At 38.3% G+C, this 25,168-nt stretch overlaps 1 protein-coding gene across 3 annotated transcripts in view; it reads left to right on the top strand.

The window, feature by feature from the left end:
* The first annotated feature begins 7,381 nt into the window (after positions 1-7,381).
* The window catches only part of XIRP2 (xin actin binding repeat containing 2), a 328,214-nt gene continuing 310,427 nt past the window's right edge, over positions 7,382-25,168 (top strand). For all 3 annotated transcript variants that reach the window (XM_061135453.1, XM_061135452.1, XM_061135451.1), the window contains exon 1: positions 7,382-7,798. In XM_061135453.1, the coding sequence (XP_060991436.1) occupies positions 7,382-7,798 (417 nt within the window). The remainder of the gene's footprint in view (positions 7,799-25,168) is intronic.

Below are 25,168 nucleotides of genomic sequence, written 5' to 3'. Positions count from 1 at the left end.
TCACTCAGTATAATGTCCATTTATATAGTTAGTTAGGTAATAATTTTTATCTACTCTACAATCTCTGTCTTTTAATTAGTCTTTTTAGACCATTTATATTTTATATAATAATATTACTGGGCCCACCATTTATTTTGTTTTATTTTATTCCCTCTGCTTTTTGTTTCTCTCTTTACTTTTTCATGCCATCTGTGAGTTATTTGAATAGCTCTTGGAATTCACTTTATCTATAGTGCATTTTAATATATCTTGTATGTGATGGTTTTTTTAAGTGCTTTCTGTAGGTCTCACATTATATATATATAACTTAACACAATCTATTGGTCTCAACAATCTCCCAGCTTGTGTGAAGTATAGAAACTTTACCTTCTTTATACCTTCTCTATTGCTAGTCCATAATAAAATTGTCTCAAATAAATCATCTCCATATACTGAGTCAGTCAGTTCAGTCACTCAGCCATGTCCGACTCTTTGTAACCCCATGAACCACAGCATGCCAGGTCTCCCTGTCCAACACCAACTCCTGGAGTTTACCCAAACCCATGTCCATTGAGTCAGTGATGCCATCCAGCCATCTCATCCTCTGTCGTCCCCTTCTCCTCCTGCCCTCAATCTTTTCCAGCATCAGGGTCTTTTCAAATGACTCAGCTCTTCGCATCAGGTGGCCAAAGTATTGGAGTTTCAGCTTCAACATCAGTCCTACCAATGAACACCCAGGAGTGATCTCCTTTAGGATGGACTGGTTGTATCTCCTTGCAGCCCAAGGGACTCTCAAGAGTCTTCAACACCACAGTTCAAAAGCATCAATTCTTTGGCGCTCAGCTTTCTTTATAGTCCAACTCTCACATTCATACATGACTACTGGAAAAACCATAGCCTTGACTAGATGGACCTTTGTTGGCAAAGTAATGTCTCTGCTTTTTAATATAATGTCTAGGTTGGTCATAACTTTCCTTCCAAGGAGTAAGCGTCTTTTACTTTCATGGCTGCAGTCACCATCTGCAGTGATTTTGGAGCCCAAAAAAATAAAGTCTGACACTTTTCCCACTGTTTCCCCATCTATGTGCCATGAAGTGATGGGACCAGATGCCATGATCTTAGTTTCCTTAATGTTGAGCTTTAAGCCAACTTTTTCACTCTCCTCTTTCACTTTCATCAAGAGGCTCTTTAGTTCTTCTTCACTCTCTGCCATAAGGGTGGTGTCATCTGCATATCTGAGGTTATTGGTATTTCTCCTGGCAATCTTGATTCCAGCTTGTGCTTCTTCCAGCCCAGCGTTTCCCATGATGTACTCTGCATACAAGTTAAATAAGCAGGGTGACAACATACAGCCTTAACGTACCTTATCACATCAACCATCGACATATTTTACAAAATTGAAGAGGAGAAAGTCTAATGGGTTTATCTATGATTTTGCTGTTTGTGTTGTTCCTTTTTTATTCCTGATGTTCCAAAATTTCTTCTTTTATAGTTTCTTTTGTATTTCAAGAACTCCCTTATCATTCTCTTGGGGTAAGTTTGATGGTAATGAATTCTCTTAGTTTTTCTTTGAGAATATTGTCACTTTGCCTTCATTTCTGAAGGTTAATTTTGGTAGAGATATAATTTGGGGTTGACAGTTATTTTCTATTAGCGCTTGAAAAATATTTTGTCACTTCCTCCTAAACATCATGGTTTCTGATGAGATATTCACTGTCATTCAAGTTGTTTTTCCTCTATAGGTGAGGTTTCATATATTTCTTACTGCTTTCAACATTTCTGTTTTTTTCAAAATTTTGTTTTTCTGAAATTTTATTTTGATGTGTAATAGGGATTCACTCAACATTTTTTTACTGTTTTTTTTTTTTTACTATATCTTACTATGTCTTTTCATATCTTTTGTTATTTAAGAAGTTAGACAATTTTTATCCATGTTATCTAATAATATTTTTCAGCACCACCATCTTTCTCCTCTTCTTCTGGGATCCCAGTGACATGAATACTAGATCTTTTTTATGGTCTCACTTGTCTCTGATGTTCTACTTTTTTTATTATATTTTCTTTGTGTGTTTACATTGGGAAATTTCTGTCATTCTGTATTTGAGTTCATTGACCCTTTATTTTGTCCCTTCCATTCTGCCGAGACTATCCAGTTTAGTTTTCTTTTCTTTTGGTTTATACATATCTCATTTTTAAAATTTCAATTTTTTTTAATCTTCTATTTGCTAAGTCTTTTCCATTTGAACATGTTTAAAGCAGTTTGTAATTGTTCATTTAGCAATTTTATGATGACTGCTTTAAAATTTTTGTCAGATAATTCCAAATATCTGGGTGACCTCAATGTTATTGCCCATTGGTTGTTTTTCTCCTTCAGTTTTTAGGTTTTCATGGCATTTCAGTATCTGGACACTTGGGCAATTATGTTATGAATTTTAGATCTTACCTAAATCTGTTTCAGAAGATGAAGGGAGGAGTTGTCTCATTATTGCCAAGTTGAGGTAGAAGTCCAGTTTCCCCAATTAGAAGGGAATCCACTACTGTTATGTGGTGGTGGGAGTCACTGATATCATCCTGCCTGGCTGGGGAGGGGACTGCTCCTCTTTATTGCTCCCCCTGTAGCTTCCACTGACCACTGCTAGAAGAGAACCCCTACCAACAGTGAATGTCGGTGAAAGTTGTAGTTGAAAACTCCAGCATCCTCTGATACAGGCAGGGAAGGAGAGAAATGTTTCATTACCACTAGGTGGTGCAAAAGGGCATGATCATTGGGTGTGTGTGTGTGTGTGTGTGTGTGTGTGTGTGTGTGTCGCTCAGGCATGTCCAACTGGGGTGTGTGTGTGTGTGTGTGTGTGTGTGTGTCGCTCAGGCGTGTCCAACTGGTGTGTGTGTGTGTGTGTGTGTGTGTGTGTCGCTCAGGCGTGTCCAACTGGGGTGTGTGTGTGTGTGTGTGTGTGTGTGTGTGTGTGTGTCGCTTAGGCGTGTCCAACTGGGGTGTGTGTGTGTGTGTGTGTGTGTGTCGCTCAGGCGTGTCCAACTGGGGTGTGTGTGTGTCTCGCTCAGGCGTGTCCAACTGGGGTGTGTGTGTGTGTGTGTGTGTGTGTGTGTGTGTGTGTGTGGCTCAGGCGTGTCCAACTCTTTGCGACCCCACGGACTGTAGCCCGCCAGGCTTCTCTGTCCATGGAATTCTCCAGGCAAGAATACTGGAGTGGATTGCCATTCCCTTCTCCGAGGAACTTCCCAACCCAGGGATCAAACCCTGGTCTCCTGCATCGCAGGCAGGTTCTTTACCATTTGAGCTACAGGGAAGTCCATGATCCTTATGTGGCCGCCAATAGTATCTTGGAGGAAGATTTTATTACCATCAAATGGGTATGAAAATCCTGGATCTTCACCCAGTTTTCTCTGATACCCTGATTGTAGTGGTAGGGGAGGGAAGTTAATAAAGGATTTGTGATAAGTATATATTTGACCTTTGTCTCTCCCTCCTGGCACACAGCTTCTAAAACTCTTAGAATTTCTGAAGTGACGACTGACTGTGTTTTGTATGATGATGAGGTGATTGATGGCTGGGAGCCCAAGATAGCTTCAAAATGAGGGTTACTCACCAGAAACACCAAAGCGTGATTAGAAGATGGAAATTTTAACCACACACCCTGACCTCCAATGAGGGGAGAGGGGCTAGAGGTTGAGTTAATCATCAGTGACCCATGATTTAATCAATCATGCCTATGTAATTGTTAGGTAATTAGAATAGGAAAAAGGAATCCATAATGGTGGTGGCTAAAAGACAAAGAAAGGAAAAAGCCCATGAAAATAGAACAAAGGAAGATCCCAGGACCAGAGTGAAAAACTCAGGTAAAACAGCCGGCCAGGCTAGCCCAATTTACATAGGGTAGGCTCAGGGGGAGGAGAAAAGCGTACAAAAAGCGGAGCCAAAATTGAGTCAGGGGCTTTTCTTCTCTTCACATCTTTTGGGCCGGCCCACCCTCACACCTCGAGGCTGTCTTTTCCTTTGCTTGCCAATTAAAACTGAGCTGTAACACTGATCCATCCATCGCTTCAAATTTTTGCTGCAGTGAGACAGAACTGAGGAAATTACAAACTCCCCTGACATAGTGATACCTTTGTAAAAGCTCTTTAAATGGTGGATTTGGAGAGCTTCTGGGTTGGTGACTACATCAAAGTGCTTGGAGAATAGCACACCTGGAGAAAGCATGGAGGCTCCACAACCGCTCCCATACTTGCCCTGTGCGTCTTTTACATTTGACTCTCCATGAGTTGTATCCTTAATAAAAAACAGGTACATTTAAGTATGTACCTTTCTGAGTTCTATATGCCCTTCTAGAAAATTAACAAACACGAGTAGGGAATCATGAGAACCTCCAGCTTATAACCAGCTTGTCCAAGGTACAGGTAGCAACCAGGGACTTATAACTGGCCTCTGAAGTAGGGGCAGTCTTGTGGAGCTGAAGCCTTAACCTTTGGAATCTGTGCCAATGCCAGATAGTTAAACTGAATTGTAGCACACCCCATTGGAGTCCAGAGAGGTATGGCAATTATTGTCTAAAAGTTTTGCTAACTTTCCCCTTTCCTACTTCTTTTACTGGAGACAGCAGGCTGTTTGTTCCTATTGGAGTCTTTGGGTTACTGGCTCTTTGAGCAACATGTTCTGGATAGCTGACTAAAAGGAAACTCAAGGAATTCACCACCATTTTGTTCCTCAAGTGCAAAAGTTCCTACACTGTCTGCCTTCTCTTTCAAAGTCCTCTTATGTTTCATTTTACATATTATTTTCAGGATTTTTATCTATATTTAGAGAGAGGAATTGAGAAAATATGCCTATTCCATCGAGATAGAATTTCCAACTCAGTTTTGAATATTAGGATCACCTTACCTACATGAGAAAAATGTTTTTCATTCTCCATCTTCAAGTTTTTTCCCTCCAGCTTTCCATTTCTAATTATGCAAGATTGACTCAGAAACAGTTTTTTCATTAAATAGCCTCATGAGGTCACTATTGCCAGCTGTGAAATGTTTCGACCATTCTTTCCTTTGCTAGTAAGATCTCTGAAGTCCATTTACACATGAGACACAGACATTTTCAGCATATGTTGATCAGACTCTCACCATATGTTGATCATTCTCCAAAACAGATATTCAGGTCTTGTTGGGTGCTGCTGTTTTATTGAGACTTTCTATAATAAGAGGCTAATCCAAACTTATTAATTAGCAATATCATTAAAACCAAATTTTCCAGTCTGTTCAGTCTATGTATTTGTGGTTAAAATAACCTCTTTCTTGAAAGTTTTCTTATCTAGAAGACTCCTACTTAACATAAATGATTGAGTGATTAAAATGATTTAGCCAAAGATGGACCTGGGAATGGAATTGACAGCTACTGGAAGATCTAATTCACACTAGACATTTTACGCATTATCTAGCGCATGTCTCAAAATAAAGCCATAATGTATATAAGTCCATTTTACCAGTGAAGCTTTTGCAAGGTCACACAGTTGGTAAAACCCAACCTGGGATTGAACTCCCACTATACGTATAGAGCTAGCCAGCAGTCTGTGAACCATTAGTCAACCATTAATCAATTAGTGGATAGAAAACATTTTCTTATGTGAAGGATATTAGGAAATATCATCAGACATTTCACATAGTAAAGGGAAAAATTGTTTAATGAAAACAGGTTCATTTCATACACATATATGTATGTATACATATAAATAAATTTATTAATATATGTGCACTGAGCCCCAGTGCATAAAAATGCTATTTATAATGTGGTTGGCGGCAAAGAAGTCTGGAGTCATTTTGTTAGGTGACCTTTTGAGATACTTTCACTTAATCTAAGTGAGATTGTTTACCATACCCACTGTGCTAATACTTTTCCAGGAAAAAGCATCATCCTTCAAGAGCAAAATATATTTTTTGAAGCCCCAAATTTACTATTTAGAATCTCTGGGTTACAACAGAAAGTTGCTATTTCTATGACAAGAATTCATGCTAATGTGTAGCTGTTGATGCCTATGATTCATTTATATGTGTGCATATGTTTGTTTCCGGTAAAAGTACATTTTACAATTTGATTTTTTCCTACTCACCACAAAACTCTATATCAAAGTTAAAATTTAATCAGTTTCATAATGAGATATGAATTGGACACTTGAGGTACAAAGAAGACATTGCACTCCAGTGGTTAAAAGGGGAGGTTCTGCAGTCACACAGATGTATTTCAAATCCAGGCTCTTTCACAGAACCTTAGGCAAATTAATTCTCAACTTCCTTACCTGGAAAATAGTATTCATAGTAACAACTAACTCATTTTGAGAATGTTGGAATTAAAATGAGATATACATATAAATTATTATCAAAATATTTTTCTTATAGCAAAAGTTTCATAGCTTTTTTAAAATAGCTTTTAGCTATTAGTCCAAAATTTTTAAGTTAATACATTTGCAGAAACCAAGAATTACAAAAGAAGTCCTGAGTGGCTACAGGCAGAAAATAAACCCCGTTTCTTCCTGTTGTTCAATCACCCAGTCGTATCTGACTCTTTGCGACCCCATGGACTGTAGCACGCTAGGCTGCTCTGTTCATGGGATTTCCCAGGCAAGAATACTGGAGTGGGTTGCCATTTCCTTTTTCAGAGGATCTTCCCTACCCAGGGATCAAACCCATGTCTCTTGAGTCTCCTGAATTGGCATATGAATTTTTCTAGCCCTAGCACCACCTGGGAATGATTTTCCTGTTGGACTTGTTAAATTGCTCTTTCCTCAGAACATACATGACTGATTGACTAACAGAATATACTAAATGATGAGAGAATATTGTTTAAATTTTACTTTGTAAGTAATTATTGGCTGATTTAACATAAAAGAAAAGGGAAGAAAATAATGTTTTCCTAGTTTTGTCTATGTATGTTTTTGATATATATGTATGGTTCTATAGTTTTACCTATAAATCAACATTTATTGTCAAATGTCCATGACTTAGGGCTTCCCTGATAAGCTCAGTTGGTAAAGAACCTGCCCACAATGCAGGAGATCTGGGTTGGATCCCTGGGTTGGAAAGGTCCCCTGGAGAAGGGAAAGGCTACCCACTCCAATATTATGGCCTGGAGAATTTGATGGACTTTATAGTCTATGGGGTTGCAAAGAGTTGGACACAACTGTCCATGGCTGTACAAATCAATCCTCTCCATGATCTAATTCTCAGTTAACTTACATAACTTTGAAGGCTCAAGTCATGAGCCAGAAATTATATAGCAAAGCTGGATTTCTACACTGGAACACAAATCCCAAGATCTGGCATGCCTGAACAGTGTTTAGAAAATTATTCACACGTATCTTTAATGAAAGGACTTTTGATATTGCAGGACAACCTGGAATCATCCATGTTCCCAATGCAGAAGGGCTCTCTGAACCTCCTGCGGCAGAAATGGGAATCCAGCGATTACCAGAAAAGTGAGTCTAGTCCCAGGGACAGTCATTGCAGGCTTTTCCAGCCTCAAGAAAACAAATTGCTTGAACCTGAAGGAGAGGTAGCATCAACACCTGGACCTTCAGATCCTCCAAATCTGCTCCAAAGTGTCAGAGAAGAGATATTGAGTGCAGAGCCTGAAGAGAAGTGTCGTGAGGACAAGAGTGACTACTCTAGGGACTATGGTCAGCTGGAAGTGCTGAAGGAGGATTCCCTGAGAGGTCGGCACAGGATTGAACGGTTCTCCATTGCCCTTGATGAGCTGAGGAGTGTGTTTGAAGCTCCAAGGAGCGGAAACAGACAAGCTGGACCAGCTGAGTACAGCCAGAAGGTAAGGATCCATTGACTGAGAGCCCACATTTATAATAGACAAGATAGGCAGCTTGCCTAGCCTTCCATTTCCAAGCATATAGTTGTTTTTTTTCCCCCTCTCCACTATCTTAGACAGATGTCCTGAAGCAACCATGTAATACAGTGTGAAATGTGGCATCCACTGTTATTGACTTCCTCTATGGTCTGTCCCGTTGGGAACTTGATCTCCTTTCACTTCCACAAAAACAGCTCTGATAGGCCCTTTATATATAGATGTTTCTTTATGTGTATGCCTTGTTTCTGCAGCTAAGTTGTAAGTTCCTTAGAGGTAAGGACAATTTCTTATCAATCTTTGTACTTCAGACATCTAAGAAATGGTGCTGCATTTAGCTCCATGAGGATTTATCAGGATTTATCAGTAATGATGGTGAAATGGAACAAGTGAAGGCTCTGGAACCAACAGTGACCTAGATTTTAATCCTGACACCTGCCATTTACTTCTAGCTGTGTGATGCTTAACATTGAGAATGTGTGTGTTAATCTGCTACTTCTCAGGCATCTTGTAAGGATTATTGATATTATATTTATACCACAGGGCATACGGTCTGGAGTACTTTGTGGTAAAGGATGATTATGCCTCAGTGATTGTGATGTACTATAATGTCACCTATAAAATGTGTCTATTAGCTAAAGGGGACATTTATTCAAATACAGGAAATAGGATTAGCAGCATTGTTAACAAATACCACATTTATATTTCTGTTGTCAGTTAAAAGCAACTACTGCTTAAACTGAAATTGCTTGAATGTATCACACTCAATAGAGCTCCTACAAAAGAGATTATAGTTGAATTTCATAAATAATTAATAAATAATCTCAGGTTTTCCATTGGGAAGCAAACTCCATGCTCTGTTCTTTTTTCTTTTTTTTAAAGCTTAGTGACAGTTATCAGGAAGGCACAGTCCTATTCTTGTTAATAGATAATTAGCCTTTGTTGAAGACTTCACAGAAATAGACAATTTTTCAAAATAAATTATTTTGCTAATATTTGCTCTCGGGTTTTTATTGGGACATATTGTAGTTATGATGAGACCATTGTTGTATATCAAGTAATTCAACTTGGTTTAATGAGAATAAGGGATATAAAGTTATATATATGAGGTTATGTTGAAGCTAGAGAATGTCTCAAAAAAAATCAAACTGTTGATACTTGCCAATCTCCAGTTTGAGGACTTTGTTTCCCTCCTTTTTACTCTACAGGTGCAAATTTTTTGTTTATGGCTTTATAATATCTTTTAGTTTGATCCCTGGGTCAGGAAGATGCCCTGGAGAAGGAAATGGCAACCCACTCCAGTGTTCTTGCCTGGAGAATCCCCTGGACAGAGGAGCCTGGCGGGCTAAAGTCCATGGGGTCACAAAGAGTTGGACGTGATTGAGCGACGGACATACACACAACACCCACACACAGTTAGATGTCTAGGGATTGGGGAACACTTAATGTAGATCCTTACAATGTCATTTATTCTTACCTTAATGAGTTAAGTAAAGCCACAGAAAAGAGTTTCATCTCTGTTGACTTTAGTATTATAATTCTGAATATTTACCCAAGATATTTGATTAAAGAATTGGCTAATGATAGAAAACATCATCCTTATAAATTATGTAATAGAATCTATCCTCATCTGGAACAGCTGTAGCTCCTTAAATACAATATTAAAAACAAAAAAAAACATTTATAAGGGTTTCTGGTTGAAATGTGAGATTACTACTATTGGTATGGTATGTGAATTTTAGACCTGGTGCCTATAAAAATAATAATGGAAAGAAATCAAATGTGAAAAAACGTCTTGGTTTTCAAAAATGAAATTTGATTAACATCTCTAATACACTGTTTTCTAGCCATTTTAAGGTACTATGCCATAACATGATATTTCCCTAAATGTATAAAACATGGATTATGTGTTTAGAAATTTTTCATCTGTAGAAACGAACATGAATTTTAGAATAAGTTCTTGTGAGTGAATGTTAGTACTGGTTGCAGAACTCTCTATATAAATTTCATATGACTTCTAAAACAAGGAAGAAGAAAGGAAAAAAAAAAAGAGAATCCAATGAGAAATTAATTTCTTTCTTCCAGTGAATTATTTTATGTTACTAGGCATGCAAAAAGAGTCCTAGCTCAATTTAAAATTATGTATTTCATGCAAAAGCTTAGCTAGCAATTTTATACAACTTAACATTTAACTCTTTGTTTCTATAGATCCCTTTCTTCTTTCTTATATCAATATTTTGTTATTATTATAAGTTAATGGCATAACATTGATTAGTGTGAAAGTGAAAGTGAAGTCGCTCAGTTGTGTCCAGCTCTTTGGGATCCCATGGGCCCTCCGTCCATGGAGTTTTCCAGGCAAGAATACTGGAGTGGGCTGCCATTTCCTTCTCCAATTGATAAGTTATCCAAAATATACTAACTACTTTATAACTGACATTTATATTTATGGAGACCCTCTATTAAGATATTGGTGATGTGGGGAAAGGTATTCAATATTTATGATATTTAAAGTAAAGACAAAAAATAATTTCAGATAAGAAAGGTTGTTACAATTCGGAATTCATCTCAACAATAATAAACAAGAACTGCATTTTTGTTTTGTTGTAGAGGGGAACTCTTCAGCAATAGGCACTTGTTAAGAAAATTTTCAAAAAATTATTGAGGTTCAGTCTAAGTTTGTAAAATTTTTAAAGGCATGGAATCTTTTATATATATGTACACATATTTACAGATATGCACATAAATATATTTGTTTAAAACATTTGAAGTCAACATAGGAGAAATATGTCTTTGTTAAAAAGTGTCCATTAACAGATAGTTTAGAAAATATTTGTTAATTGGTAAAAGGAATTATAAGAGCCAATGTTGTTTCTGTAAGAATATAAGCAATGTTCATCACAGCACTGTTTATAATAGCCAGGACATGGAAGCAACCTAGATGCCCATCAGAAGATGAATGGATAAGAAAGCTGTGGTACATATACACAATGGTATATTACTCAGCCATTAAAAAGAATTCATTTGAATCAGTTCTAATGAGATGGATGAAACTGGAGCCCATTATACAGAGTGAAGTAAGCCAGAAAGATAAACACCAATACAGTATACTGATGCATATATATGGAATTTAAAAAGCTGGTGATGATAACCCTATATGCAAGACAGAAAAAGAGACACAGATGTATTGAACAGACTTTTGGACTCTATGGGAGAAGGAGAGGATGGGATGATCTGAGAGAATAGCATTGAAGCATATATATTATCAAGTGTGAAACAGATCACCAGCCCAGGTTGGATGCATGAGACAAGTGCTCGGGGCTGGTGCACTGGGATGACCCAGAGGGATGGGATGGGGAGGGAGGAGGGAGGGGGTTCAGGATGGGGAACACATGTACACCCATGGCTGATTCATGTCAGTGTATGGCAAAACCCACTACAATATTGTAAAGTCATTAGCCTCCAACTAATAAAAATAAATGAAAACAAAACAAAACAAAAAGAATATAAGCTAATAAAATAGAGATGATCTTAACCCCTAAAAGTAGTCACTGTATTCCAGAGCTTTTGTTAAAACAGTTTACCCTAATATAATTGCAATAGAAAATTAATGAGAAAATCTTAAAATAATTCACCTGCAGGCATTTTATAATTTCAAAAGAGACACAACCTATTGTATCATTTGTAACACTCCTTATAAAAGCAACCTAGAATGAAATTTGCACTGAGGATTTTTATGCTCATGAGACAGACAATAATTCAAAGACATAAATTCAAACAGGGGCATTATCCAAAATGGTATGGAACATGATTTTAATAGAGTTTTTAAGAACTTATAAGAATCTAAGATTATAAATTTCAGAGAAAATGCCATATCCATTTTTAACAATAAGAAATTGTTATTATATCATGTGATGTATCCATTAGCATTTGCTGTGTAACAAACCACCTCAAAATTAGAATCTTTAAAACAATATACGTTTGTGATTGCTTACAATCCTCTAGTGAGCTGGGAAGTTTATCTAGTGTTTTCTGGCCTCATGCATACATCTATGGTCCATTGCCAAGTCAGCAGGAGTCTGACTACTCTGGGATGGTTCCAAGGCTAGGACAACTCTGTTCTGCCCCATGTGGTCTTTCCTTCTTCAGCGGGTTGACCAGATTGATGCTCAGGTCATAGAAGTATCAAGAAAGACAGTGGAACTTCCTGAGGCCTTTGGAGGTCTCCTCTCAGAGCTTTCACATCTCGTCTCTATATTGTATAGGCCAAAATCATCACAAAATAAGCCACATTGTAATGTGCTGAAATATACTTCACCTCTTGATGAAAGGAATTGCAGACTCACATTTGCAAAGATCTTCACAACCCAGATAATCACGATGGTGTGATCACTTACCCAGCCAGACATCCTGGAATGTGAAGTCAAGTGGGCCTTAGGAAGCATCACTACCAACAAAGCTAGTGGAAGTGATGGAATTCCAGCTGACTGAGCTATTTCAGATCCTAAAAGATGATGCTGTGAAAGTGCTGCACTCAATATGCCAGCAAGTTTGGAAATCTCAGCAGTGGCCACAGGACTGGAAAAGGTCAGTTTTCATTCCAATCCCAAAGAAAGGCAATGCCAAACAATGCTCAAACTACCACACAACTGCACTCATCTCACACGCTAGTAAAGTAATGCTCAAAATTCTCCAAGCCAGACTTCAACAGTACATGAACTGTGAACTTCCAGATGTTCAAGATTGTTTTAGAAAAGGCAGTGGAACCAGAGATCAAATTGCAAACATCCAGTGGATTATCAAAAAAGCAAGAGAGTTTCAGAAAAACATCTATTTCTGCTTTATTGACTATGCCAAAGACTTGACTGTGTGGATCACCACAAACTATGGAAAATTCTGAAAGAGATGGGAATACCAGACCACCTTACCTGCCTCTTCAGAAATCTGTATGCAGGTCAGGAAGCAACAGTTAGAACTGGACATGGAACAACAGACTGGTTCCAAATAGAGAAATGAGTATGTCAAGGCTTTATGTTGTCACCCTGCTTATTTAACTTATATGCAGAGTACATCATGAGAAACACTAGGGTGGATGAAGGACAAGCTGGAATCAAGATTGCCAGCAGAAATATGAATAACCTCAGAAATGCAGATGACACCACCCTCGTGGCAGAAAGTGAAGAAGAACTAAAGAGCCTCTTGATGGAAGTGAAAGAGGAGAGTGAAAAAGTTGGCTTAAAACTCAACATTCAGAAAACTAAGATCATGGCATCTGGCCCCATCACTTCATGGGAAATAGATGGGGAAACAGCAGAAACAGTGACAGACTATTTTGGGGGGCTCTAAAATCACTGCAGATGGTGACTGTAGCCATGAAATTAAAAGACATTTAGTTCTTAGAAGAAAAGTTATGACCAACCTAGACAGCATATTAAAAAGCAGAGACATTACTTTACCAACAAAGGTCCATCTAGTCAAGGTTATGGTTTTTCCAGTGGTCATGTATGGATGTGAGAGTTGGACTGTGAAGAAGGCTGAGTGCTGAAGAATTGATGCTTTTGAACTGTGGTGTTGGAGAAAACTCTTGAGAGTATCTTGGACGGCAAGGAGATCCAACCAGTCCATCCTAAAGGAAATCAGCCTGAATATTCATCGGAAAGACTGATGTTGAAGCTGAAGCTCCAATACTTTGGCCACCTGTTGTGAAGAGCTGACTCATTTGAAAAGACCGTGATGCTGGGAAAGATTGAAGGTGGGAGGAGAAGGGGACGACAGAGGATGAGATGGCTGGATGGCATCACCGACTCAATGGACATGAGTTTGAGTAAACTCCGGGAGTTGGTGATGGACAGGGAGGCCTGGCATGCTGCAGTCCAGGGGGTTGCAAAGAGTCAGACACAACTGAGTGACTGAACTGAACTGAAATGAACTGTTTTGCAAGGGTAAACAGTCAAGGAGATGAATAATTGGAGCTACTCTATAAACAATCTATACAAGCAAGTTTGCATAAACACATTCAAGAATCAGAATGGTTTAATGTACCATGAATAAATACAAACATCAGGAGGAGGACTTTACACAAAAGGATCCGTAATGTTAGCTATTTGTGGACAAAGCTCTTGTCTTATTCTTCTCTTAGATTCAATTAATTGAATACACTGATGATAATACAGAGGCAGAATAATAGCTTTCCAAAGATGTCCGCATCCTGATCCCCAGAACCTGTGAATATGTTACTCATAAGGCAAAGGGGACTTTGAAATGTGGTTAAGGATCTTGAGATGGAAAAGTTTTCCTGAAGTATACCAGATGAAAACAGGGTATTTGTAAAGAGGCAGAGATGTCAGAGTGAGAGATAATCAGAGAAGGTATGATGACAGAACCAGAGATGGGAATGGTACAGGGCCATGATCCAAGGAATGTGGGCAGCCTCTGGAACCAGAGGCAAGGAAACCAGCCCCTCCCCACCGCCCACAGCATCCAGAAGGAATGTTTTCCTAAAGACATCTTGACTTTAGACCAGTGGAACTAACTTCGGACTTTGATCCCCAATACTATAAGATCATAAATTTATATTATTTTAAGCCACTAAGCTTATGGTAATTTGTTTCAGCAGCTATGGGACTAATACAGTTATATTGTAGGCTTTTCAAAATCTGTCAAAAAATGTTAGGTAGTATATGATTTTGGAGTTTTCCTCTGCTCTTCCCTGATGAACATAATCCCATATTTTAAAATCATATTTTTTACTCTCTTCTATATGTAGTTGATGATATGCATGTTTGTAACTTTAGGTAAGCAAGAAACATTAATAAGTTTAGTTTTGGATGATCTGTATTTGATATGCAACACATAGTCACCTAAAACGGTGAATTTATTAGGAGAGGAAGTTTGGCAAAGGAATAATAAGAAAAAGAAAAGGAAGAATATTATCAAGAAACAAGTAAACACAAAACATTGTGAGATACACTTGCTTCATTTCAAATCATGTTTCTTCTATGAGTAAATATATATTTAGGTAGAATATACATGCAATTTTTAAATAAAACCAACTTAACTCTGGATTGGCCACCTGATGCGAAGAGCCAACTCATTGGAAAAGACCCTGATGCTGGAAAATATTGAAGGCAGGAAGAGAAGGGGACAACAGAGGATGAGATAGTTGGATGGCATCACTGACTCAATGGACCATGAGTTTGAGCAAAACTCCAGGAGATGGTGAAGGACAGGGAAGCCTGGAGTGCTACAGTCCATGGGGCTGCAAACAATCAGACACAACTTAGCGGCTGAACAACAACAAACAACTCTAGGTATTAGATTTTGAATAGCAGCAGTGTTTAGACTAATTTAGAGCAAAGCAAGCTTGTTCAAGTTCTTTAGTCTTTCTTTCCAGTTCCCGGTTGCTATCCATAGCACTAGAACAGTGAGACCACTAAGCAAGTGCTGCTGAAGGATCACTTCAGCCTTCCCTATGATCCCAGTGTGAATAAGGGGTTTCTTGATTCAATTAATAATTAATTTTTCACCTATTCCATTCATGTCTTTAGACTCCAAATATTAAATGATTTTATTTTCACAGTAGATTACTTAGTGATTTACTTGTTTTCAATACAGAGATATGATCTTTGTCCTAAACCCCACTCACTTGTGCAATCCATTTAATTTACCTAACACTCCAACAGAAACTGTTTCTATAATTTACTTAAGCTATAGATTGACACAGAGCATTCAGGCCTGAGCTGAACTTGATCAATCTCAGGATGCACAGTCACCCTATTGTAGCTAGTTGTGCGGCCTCAGAATGCATTGATTTCATCTGTTGTATGATTGGAGTTTCAAAGGACATGAAGACACAGGCTAACAGACTGTGGACCTCTGTGTGCATCAGTGATTGAGTAGGATATAACAATTAAATATGGGCTAGTTTCCAGAATATTATTTTCATTTCCTCCAATAATCAAAGCCCTCTGGTTTTTCATTTAATGACCAATTTTTCATCTCCTACTTTTTAGTTCTGCATAAAATCAAACCTTTAAAGGCACAGGTGAATTATGGCTTCCAATTTGCTTCCACTACAAAATCACTTCATTAGATACACACACTTACGTTTTTTCCCTATACTTGGGCACCTGGGGACTCAGGGATTAATTTATCTCTAATCTCAAGGAGCAGGAAGCACTACTCTTCACAGGTAGTTGCCCTGTCAGAGCCTCTGATTCTCTATCTCCCACCCTCCATTACATCAGTGTTTCTGAGATAACTTCTGTCAAGCATGATGTATTTTATAAAAATATTTAAAGAGATGGAGGTTATTATAGTCTTGAAAATCATTGCTGAAAAATTTGTTCACCAAACTCTCAAGTATTTCCCCTATAGGAAGAGTTTTAAGGATCTTTGAAGAAAGAAAAGATTTTTTTCTTTGCCTGAAAGTGAGCAAGTAGATTTTGGAGAGCTGAAGTAAATAATGAGAAAGATGACTCCTTTATTTTTGTTATAGGATATGTTAGACAGACTTGTAATTTTCATTTCAGCATAGAATATAAGAGCATACTATTTGGTGACAAGGGATCAGTTGGAAACCTTTGCTCAGCTACTTTCTCAATGAGTGAACTTAAATGGATTATTTCACTTCATTAATCCTTAATTTCCACACCTATAAAATGAGTATATTAATATAGCACAGGATTTTGTGAAGATAAAGTTATATAACACCTGAAGGAGAAGAGGTATTTAAGAGGTAGCACCAAATGAAATTTAAGAAATAGCACCAAACTAGAAGCGAATGAATTTTTCTTCTGTTTTCTCTTCTCCAGTATCATTTGTATAACTCAGTAGATGTCCTTGGGGGAAAATATATAATCTCAATGAGCTTTTGTTTCTCATCTATAAAGGCAGAAGCCTACGCTCTCACCAAGTAGAGCTAATGCTAATGAAATTTTCCACCATGAGTTATGATCTCATTTTGAGATGAAAAGACAGTTTGTTAAACTACAGTTTTCAAAGTTTTATTAAGGCTGTAGACAGAGATACGTTTGCACCTTCATTGTCCTGATTGACAGAAGTCACTGGCATTTAGTCAAATCCAAATCCAAAAAAAGATGAGATTTACGTTGTATGAAAGTGTTTATTCACACACAGAAAGAGAATAAATTAAACTTCAATTTCAAAGACACCACAAGGATGGGCTGTAATGGTTTGCTTCATTTTATGCTGCTTTTTCTTAGTGATATAATTTGCTTTTCAATTATTGTTAGTGTTCTTTGGTTGTTCTTGCCACATTTACATCTTTGTTATTTTATTGCCTCTGGCCCAGTGTTTTGGAGAAGGCACTGGCACCCCACTCCAGTACTCTTGCCTGGAAAATCCCATGGATGGAGGAGACTGGTGGGCTGCAGTCCATAGGGTCGCAAAGAGGCAGACACGACTGAGCGACTTCACTTTCACTTTTCACTTTGACGCATTGGAGAAGGAAATGGCAACCCACTCCATTGTTCTTGCCTGGAGAATCCCAGAGATGGGGGAGCCTGGTGGGCTGATGTCTATGGGGTCGCACAGAGTCGGACACGACTGAAGTGACTTAGCAGCAGTAGCAGCAGCAGCCCAGGGTTTTATGTTAGCTGAAGGAAAAATAGTTCTGTGATCTGATGGAAACATTCCCAACCGAACGCATCTGCATGCTCTTAAAGACTTTCTGAGGAAACTGCCATCTTGTCTCATTTGTGTATTGCAGTGACACATGCAGTCCCATATGACTGTAGAGAACGTAGTGCCAGTAACCACAGAAAAATGTTAAGCAACATTGACACCTTCAGCTGGGAAAGCTGCTGTCAGTTCATGGATTGGCATTCTTTGGTATTTTACTTGAAAGGCTAGTGAGGATTTTCACTCTTGTGTTATAAGAATATTGATACCAACTTTGCTGCCTCTACTGCAAACCCACCTTCTTTTACCCATTCTGTCTTCCCCAGATGCTTAGCCAACATATCTACTTACTGATTGAATTAATTCTTTGAGTCTCACACATGATTCTTTTTCCTCTTTCCTGTCCTCCCGTGGCTGCTTTTCATATGCTACCAGGTTCTTTTACCTTACCATCAGGATATGATAAGAGGAAAAATAAAGAAAACAGTACCTTGGGAGGGAGAATTAAATAGGATTTTGTTTTTTATTCAGGCCCTTAACTCCACCAAGGGCCATGAAAATGACATTCCAGTTTCTGAATCAGCGATTCAAAAGCCATCTCATCCTTGCATTCTCCTTTGCGCTAGCCCACATCTGGCCACCTCTAGAGACTTAAGCCAAAGCAATTTTATCAGAACTGAGTTAATGGATGAACACTTGATCTGACATCTCAAAGAACAAAGCAGAGTGCTGGACTGTGCCTGACAGACAGCTGGTCCACCAGGCATTTGGATGCCTGTTTTCAGATGAGATGGAAAGTCTGGCTCAAGGCATTTATCAAGCAAACCCCAAGCTTCATCATCACTAAGTCCAGTCCCTCAGTCAGAGTTATATTGCCATGGTGCCTCATCCCAGGCTTCCAACCAGGTATCAAAAAACTGGATGTGGCCCAAAGTCTGTGTAGAGGGGAGATTCAGTTCAGTTCAGGTCAGTTCAGTCACTCAGTCATGTCCGACTCTTTGTGACCCCATGAATCCCAGCACACCGGGCCTCCCTGTCCATCACCAACTCCCGGAGTTTACTCAAACTCGTGTCCATCGAGTCAGTGATGCCATCCAGCCATCTCATCCTCTGTTGTCCCCTTCTCCTCCTGCCCCCAATCCCTCCCAGCATCAGGATCTTTTCCAGTGAGTCAACTCCTCGCATGAGGTGACCAAAGTATTGGAATTTCAACTTCAGCATCAGTCCTTCCAATGAACACCCAGGACTGATCTCCTTTAGGATGGACTGGTTCGATCTCCTTGCAGTCCAAGGGACTCTCAAGAGTCTTCTCCAACACCACAGTTCAAAAGCATCAATTCTTCAGTGCTCAGCTTTCTTCACAGTCCAACTTTCACATCCATACATGACCACTGGAAAAACCATAGCCTTGACTAGACGGACCTTTGTTGGCACAGTAATGTCTCTGCTTTTTAATATAATGTCTAGGTTGGTCATAACTTTCCTTCCAAGGAGTAAGCGTCTTTTACTTTCATGGCTGCAATCACCATCTTCAGTGATTTTGGAGCCCCCAAAAATAAAGTCTGACACTGTTTACACTGTTTCCCCATCTATCTGCCATGAAGTGATGGGACCAGATGCCATGATCTTAGTTTTCTGAATGTTGAGCTTTAAGCCAACTTTTTCACTCTCCTCTTTCACTTTCTTCAAGAGGCTTTTTAGTTCCTCTTTACTTTCTGCCATAAGGGTGGCGTCATCTGCGTATCTGAAGTTATATATTTCTCCCGGCAATCTTAATTCCAGCTTGTGCTTCTTCCAGCCCAGTGTTTCTTATGATGTACTCTGCATATAAGTTAAATAAGTAGGTGACAATCTATAGCCTTTTCCTATTTGGAACCAGTCTGTTGTTCCATGTCCAGTTCTAACTCTTGCTTCCTGACCTGCATACAGGTTTCTCAAGAGGCAAGTCAGGTGCTCTGGTATTCCCATCTCTTTCAGAATTTTCCATAGTTTATCGTGAGCCACACAGTCAAAGTCTTTGGCATAGAAAATAAGGCAGAAATAGATGTTTTTCTGGAACTCTCTTGCTTTTTTGATGATCCAGCAAATGTTGGCAATTTGATCTCTGATTCCTCTGCCTTTTCTAAAACCAGCTTGAACATCTGCAAGTTCACGGTTCACGTATTGTTGAAGCCTGGCTTAGAGAATTTTGAGCATTACTTTACTAGCGTGTGAGATGAGTGCATTTGTGCAGTAATTTGAGCATTTTTTGGCATTGCTTTTCTTTGGGATTGGAATGAAAACTCACCTTTTCCAGTCCTATGCCACTGCTGAGTTTTCCAAATTTGCTGGCATATTGAGTGCAGCACTTTCACAGCATCATCTTTCAGGATTTGAAATAGCTCAGCTGGAATTCCATCACCTCCACTAGCTTTGTTCATAGTGATGCTTTCTAAGGCCCACTTGACTTCACATTCCAGGATGTCTGGCTCTAGGTGAGTGATCACACCATCGTGATTATCTGGGTCGTGAAGATCTTTTTTGTACAGTTCCTCTGTGTATTCTTGCCACCTCTTCTTAATATCTTCTGTTAGGTCCACACCATTTCTGTCCTTTATTGAGCCCATCTTTGCATGAAATGTTCCCTTGGTATCTCTGATTTTCTTGAAGAGCTCTCTAGTCTTTCCCATTCTGTTGTTTTCCTGAATTTCTTTGCATTGATCGCTGAGGAGGCTTTCTTATCTCTCCTTGCTATTTTTTGGAATTCCGCATTCAAATAGAAATATCTTTCCTTTTCTCCTTTGCTTTTCACTTCTCTTCTTTTCACAGCTCTTTGTATGGCCTCCTCAGACAACCATTTTGCCTTTTTGTATTTTTTTCCTTGGGGATGGTCTTGATCCCTGTCTCCTGTACAATGTCAGGAACCTCTGTCCACAGTTCATCATGCAGTCTGTCAGGGGAGATTACCCTAAGCTAAAAGAGAGCAGTGAACTGCATATGTGTGGGCTCAAAATCTGTAGCTTTCCAGGCGAACAAAGGCCCCAGGGTAGCAGCTGGGGCTTTAAACATGGAACCCTGGGTCCCCAGGCTGATGTATGTTATGGTCCAAGTCTACAGCAACCTGGACGCATCATTCCATTGCATATCCTTGGGGCCAGTATTCCTCTCAGCATCTGCAGTGTGTTTAGAATTTGTCACAGGAGACCCGTGATGTCTGTTCCTGGGGGGTTTGCCCTGAAGAACAGCCTCAGGGCATTGCCTCTCTTTCTCTCTAACAACACAGGAATACCTTCCAAAACACTCTGACAGACAAATTTCCATTTATTGTGGAGAAGCTCAGGAGAAAAAAAAAAAAAAAAACAACTAAGTTATCAAAGTTAATATCACCAGTAATAAGATATACTGATATCATGCATCCCCTGAATGTACTATAAAGGGCAAAACACCACCCCTGTGGTATTCTTACCAAAATACATAATCTCAGTTTAATCATGAGGACCATCATTTAAACCCACATGTACAGGGATGGATGTTATAAAGCAGCTGGCCATTACTCTTCAAAACTGGTAGGGTCACTTTGGACAAATACTAAAAACTGCCCCAGATTGGAGGAGACTAGAGACATGATAACTAAACTGAGGATGGAATTGCCTGTTGAATCTTGGGCCAGAAAAGAGAGCATTCATGGGAAAGTTGTAAAATTCTGATAAGGTCTAAATATTTCTTGGTTTCACAATCATACTGTGACTAAATAAAATTTTAAGATTAGAGAAAGCTGAACAAATGGTATATGGGAATCTCCATATTTTTCTTGCAACTGCTCAGTAAGTAATATTATTTCAAAATAAAAATTTAAATAATTATGATGAATCTTGAGACTTTAGCACTGAGGAGTGAAGGATTATGGCCCCTTTTGTTCTGATTTTTCCATACCTCACAGATTTATTATTTTTATATCCCTTTGTAGAATGTGATTCCTAGCTCCCTACTCCTATACTTCTAAAATTTTGGAAGTTTCAGCCATTTAACCTCTGCCTATAATTTCAGGTTCCCTGCAATTAATTGTTTTTCTAGCAAGGCGAATTTAAGGAGCTTAGTCAGTAGTTCAGAAGTTGAAAAAATGGATAGCTTTACAGTTTGTTGTTATTTGATCGCTAAGTTGTGTCCAACTCTTTTGCAACCCTATGGAGTGTAGCCTGCCAGGCTCCTTCTATTCATGGCATTTCCCAGGCAAGAATACTGAAATGGGTTGCCATTTCCTTCTCCAGGGGATCTTCCCAACCTACGGATCAAACCTGTGTCTCCTGCTTGGCAGACGTGTTCTTTACCACTGAGCCACCAGGGACGTCCCGGCTCTACAGTTAGATCAGCTTTAAATTTATACCCTAGTTCCATGCACCAGGTTTTACTACATTTTCAGAAGTAAATTGCTTGCCTTTTTTTTTCTTTTTCATAGTTGTAACTGTTATTTAAGCCATTGGTTCTGTCTTGATTACAATCCTAAGTCATTGGCTCAAATTCAAGAAACTCAAATTACCTGTGGTCTCAGACTCAAATTTCATGAACTATAACTCTCTATTGCCCTTCTGATGCTGATTTGACAGCAAACTTCAGTCTCTCAAATACATTGTCAGCCCCTCCAAAATCCTCACCCTCTTTTTGGTAGTTATAATACATTGTCTTTTGATAGATGCTCCTAAAATTTCTTCCATCTCTTCGGAACTAGCCCCTTTGATGCAAACTTCCTTAACTTTATAGGCTCTTTGTTTGGTTCTTCTTGCTGAGTACCAAGCCTGAGTGTTGTTATAGCAAAGCCTTCTTTATGTAGGTGTTCTTTTCATTCCTCAAATGAAGTTCTTTATCTGAACTTAGAAGTCTGGAATTTTTGGACAGATTTGAAATTCAATATATTTAGTGTGGAGAGCACCAGAGGCAGTGACCATTCAGAATGGATGTGGCTATTACAACAGGTATAGTCATCCTGGTGGCCTTTTCCTGAACATCAGTCAGCCTTTAGACACTGAACTGTACCCTTATTTTAGTAGCTGTTTAGCACTCACTGTATGGTGTGTGGAAAACAAATAGTTAACCCATTTTCCTACTTGCAAAGATATTTCTTTATCTGTTTAATATGTAGCAGTGAGTGAATGCATTGAGTTTCAAACACCTGAAACAAATTCAAGCTCCATTAATGTTTCTCATCTACTCCCACTACCAAATATAATGATTTATGATACTTAATAGTGCACTAACTTGTTTTTATGTCAATGTAAAGTCATTTATTGGATACCATGAGACAAATCACTCTAAAGCTTGCTAATGCATCATAATGTATGCATTTCTCCCCTCACTGCCTTTTGTGGAGCCGTGTCAGGAGCATACATTTAAATTAATCAGGCTGTTCAGATTTCAACCTTGATTAGATGTCAGAGTCTTTTATTAATGATAAAGATGATATAAAATATATCCATTTCTGGTCATAATGATTTTATAATTTAATCTTTTTCCCATTTACCTTTGTTTTTGAGTGTTAGGAGCAATTTTTCCTTGTTTTGAAATATGATTGAAATTCTCCTAGGAAAGGAAATTCAAGGTATGAAAAAAAACAACAGACAAAAACCGAGTTCCACAGACAAATTTTCTCTTTTTTCCCCAGCCTCACCCCCATACATACACACACACACACAGACACACACACACTAATACGTAGGCTTTTAAAAAGTATTTTATGTTTAAAAGTAAAATTGAGAGATTGTAGGGCGTTGTATCAGTGTCTCAAAAAAAAGACTTATTTTTCCAGTACTAGCAATTATGTTTTTTCTGAGGTATATTTAAAGTTTGCTCTTTGATTTATAGGCATAGTCTTTTTTGCAGGTCCCACATATATTTGAGGCTATCCCTGAATTCCTCCCCTCATCCCAACATTGGTCTGCCCCTAGACCCTGGAGGATAAGGCACTGTGCTGCTGCTAATGGCTAGCAAGTACTAATTCTTTAAACACTGAGTATTTCCCAGGTACTTTATTGAAGGCTTCATGGGTATTGCTGCCTATTTAATACTCAGAGTCATCTTAGAAATTCAGAGCTATCATTATTCCCATTTTACAGCTACAGGGTAGACAAGTTAAATAACTTATGGAAGGGTACATGCACCATTGGTAAGAAATAGAGCAGAAATAGAGCAGGGGTTTGAACCCACATCTATCTAAGTCTAGAACCCTGTGGGTATTCTCTGGATTCATATTGTTCATTTTCATACAGACTCTCACAGCTGTGTTTTTGGTATAAATGGACCCTAGTCAGTCATAGAAATCACAGCAACTGCTAAACTTTGAAAGCCACAAATGCCACTAGATATACTCAATTCTAAGACACATCTTTCTTCACTTGTTAAACCTTTGAAACTGACATGCTTCTGGTAGTCAATGGCATTTTATAGTTTGCCAGAATTTTCCTCTTTTCTTAGAGGTACATAAAATAACAATATCACTTTCCTTTGATAACATATAGCATAAATAAACTTTGTATTTTGAATAAATGCAGTTAACAAGTCAATAACCATTCATTGTGTGCCAGGAATATACTAAGCACTTGAAATATATTTTCTTTTTTTAATTTTCGTAGCTACCCTATAGATTAAGCTTGTACAACACTATCATTGTGTGAATGAGAAAATAGAGGCTTAGTAAAAATAAGACCTTTTGCTCTAAGGTCCTTCTGTGTTGAAGAAGGAATGGTTGAAAAAAGAATTGCGCAAACAGGCTGAGTCCAGAGGCTTTTTTCTTAAAGGCTAGTTTTTGTATTATGCTTTTTTGGCTAGTAGAGTTTAGAGTAAGCTAAAATTTTCTAGTCTAATGAACAAGAAACCTTGTGCAAAATAACTTACACACTAACAAGGAACTTAATAAAGATGTGAAAGCAATCAACAGTAGCTTATTTGGCAGGAAGAATAAGCATTTTATTTAACTTCTTTCTCTTTCAGGGGCTGGGAATAGAAGCAGAGATGAATTTAGTGTAACTTGACACAGAGATATTTAGAGATAAAGAGAGATTTTTTTTTTCTCTTTTGTCATATTCCACTAGTTTTATTTTTGAGATTTCACATATAAATTATATCATGCAGCATTTTTCTTTTTCTGATTTATTTCACCCAGCATAATACTTGTATGTCTTCTTTATCCATTCATCTGTTGATGGATAGATACTGAGGTTGCTTTCGTGTCTTGGCAATTGTAAATAATGCTGCTATGAACAGGGACGTGCATGTATCTTTTTAAATGGTTATACCAGTTTAATTCCCACCAACAGTGAATGAGGGTTCCCTTCTGAGAGATTATTTTAAGAAAAAAATCTTTGAAGTTTATTTAATATTCATTATAAGGCAAATTCTCTGGTAAATAAAGCCAAAATCTAGAGGAAAAGTCTAGCTGTAAGAATTTTAGAAGCCTAAAAGCTGCTGGAGAGGGCAACCAGAGGGGAGGAAGACAGTAGGTGAAGACAGATAAAATTTTTAAAATTTAATAAACAGGAATACAGTCTGCTTTTTCCAGTTTTGGTGCTTCCTCTTAATTCTCTGAATTATTTACTGTGGATAGTCACTCAGATTCATTCTTCTCTTTCTGTGATTTCAATTTTTGACCCTATGTAAATAATGCCAACGTATTTTTCTCAGTCCTACCCTGTTACTTAAGTTTTCTCCCCATATTTTTAAATCATTCTG

Source organism: Dama dama, chromosome 33, assembly GCF_033118175.1.
Source record: "Dama dama isolate Ldn47 chromosome 33, ASM3311817v1, whole genome shotgun sequence".
NCBI classification, from domain to species: Eukaryota; Metazoa; Chordata; class Mammalia; order Artiodactyla; family Cervidae; genus Dama; species Dama dama.
Note: the sequence above shows the minus strand (reverse complement) of the source record. Positions and strands in the feature narration are given on the sequence as shown.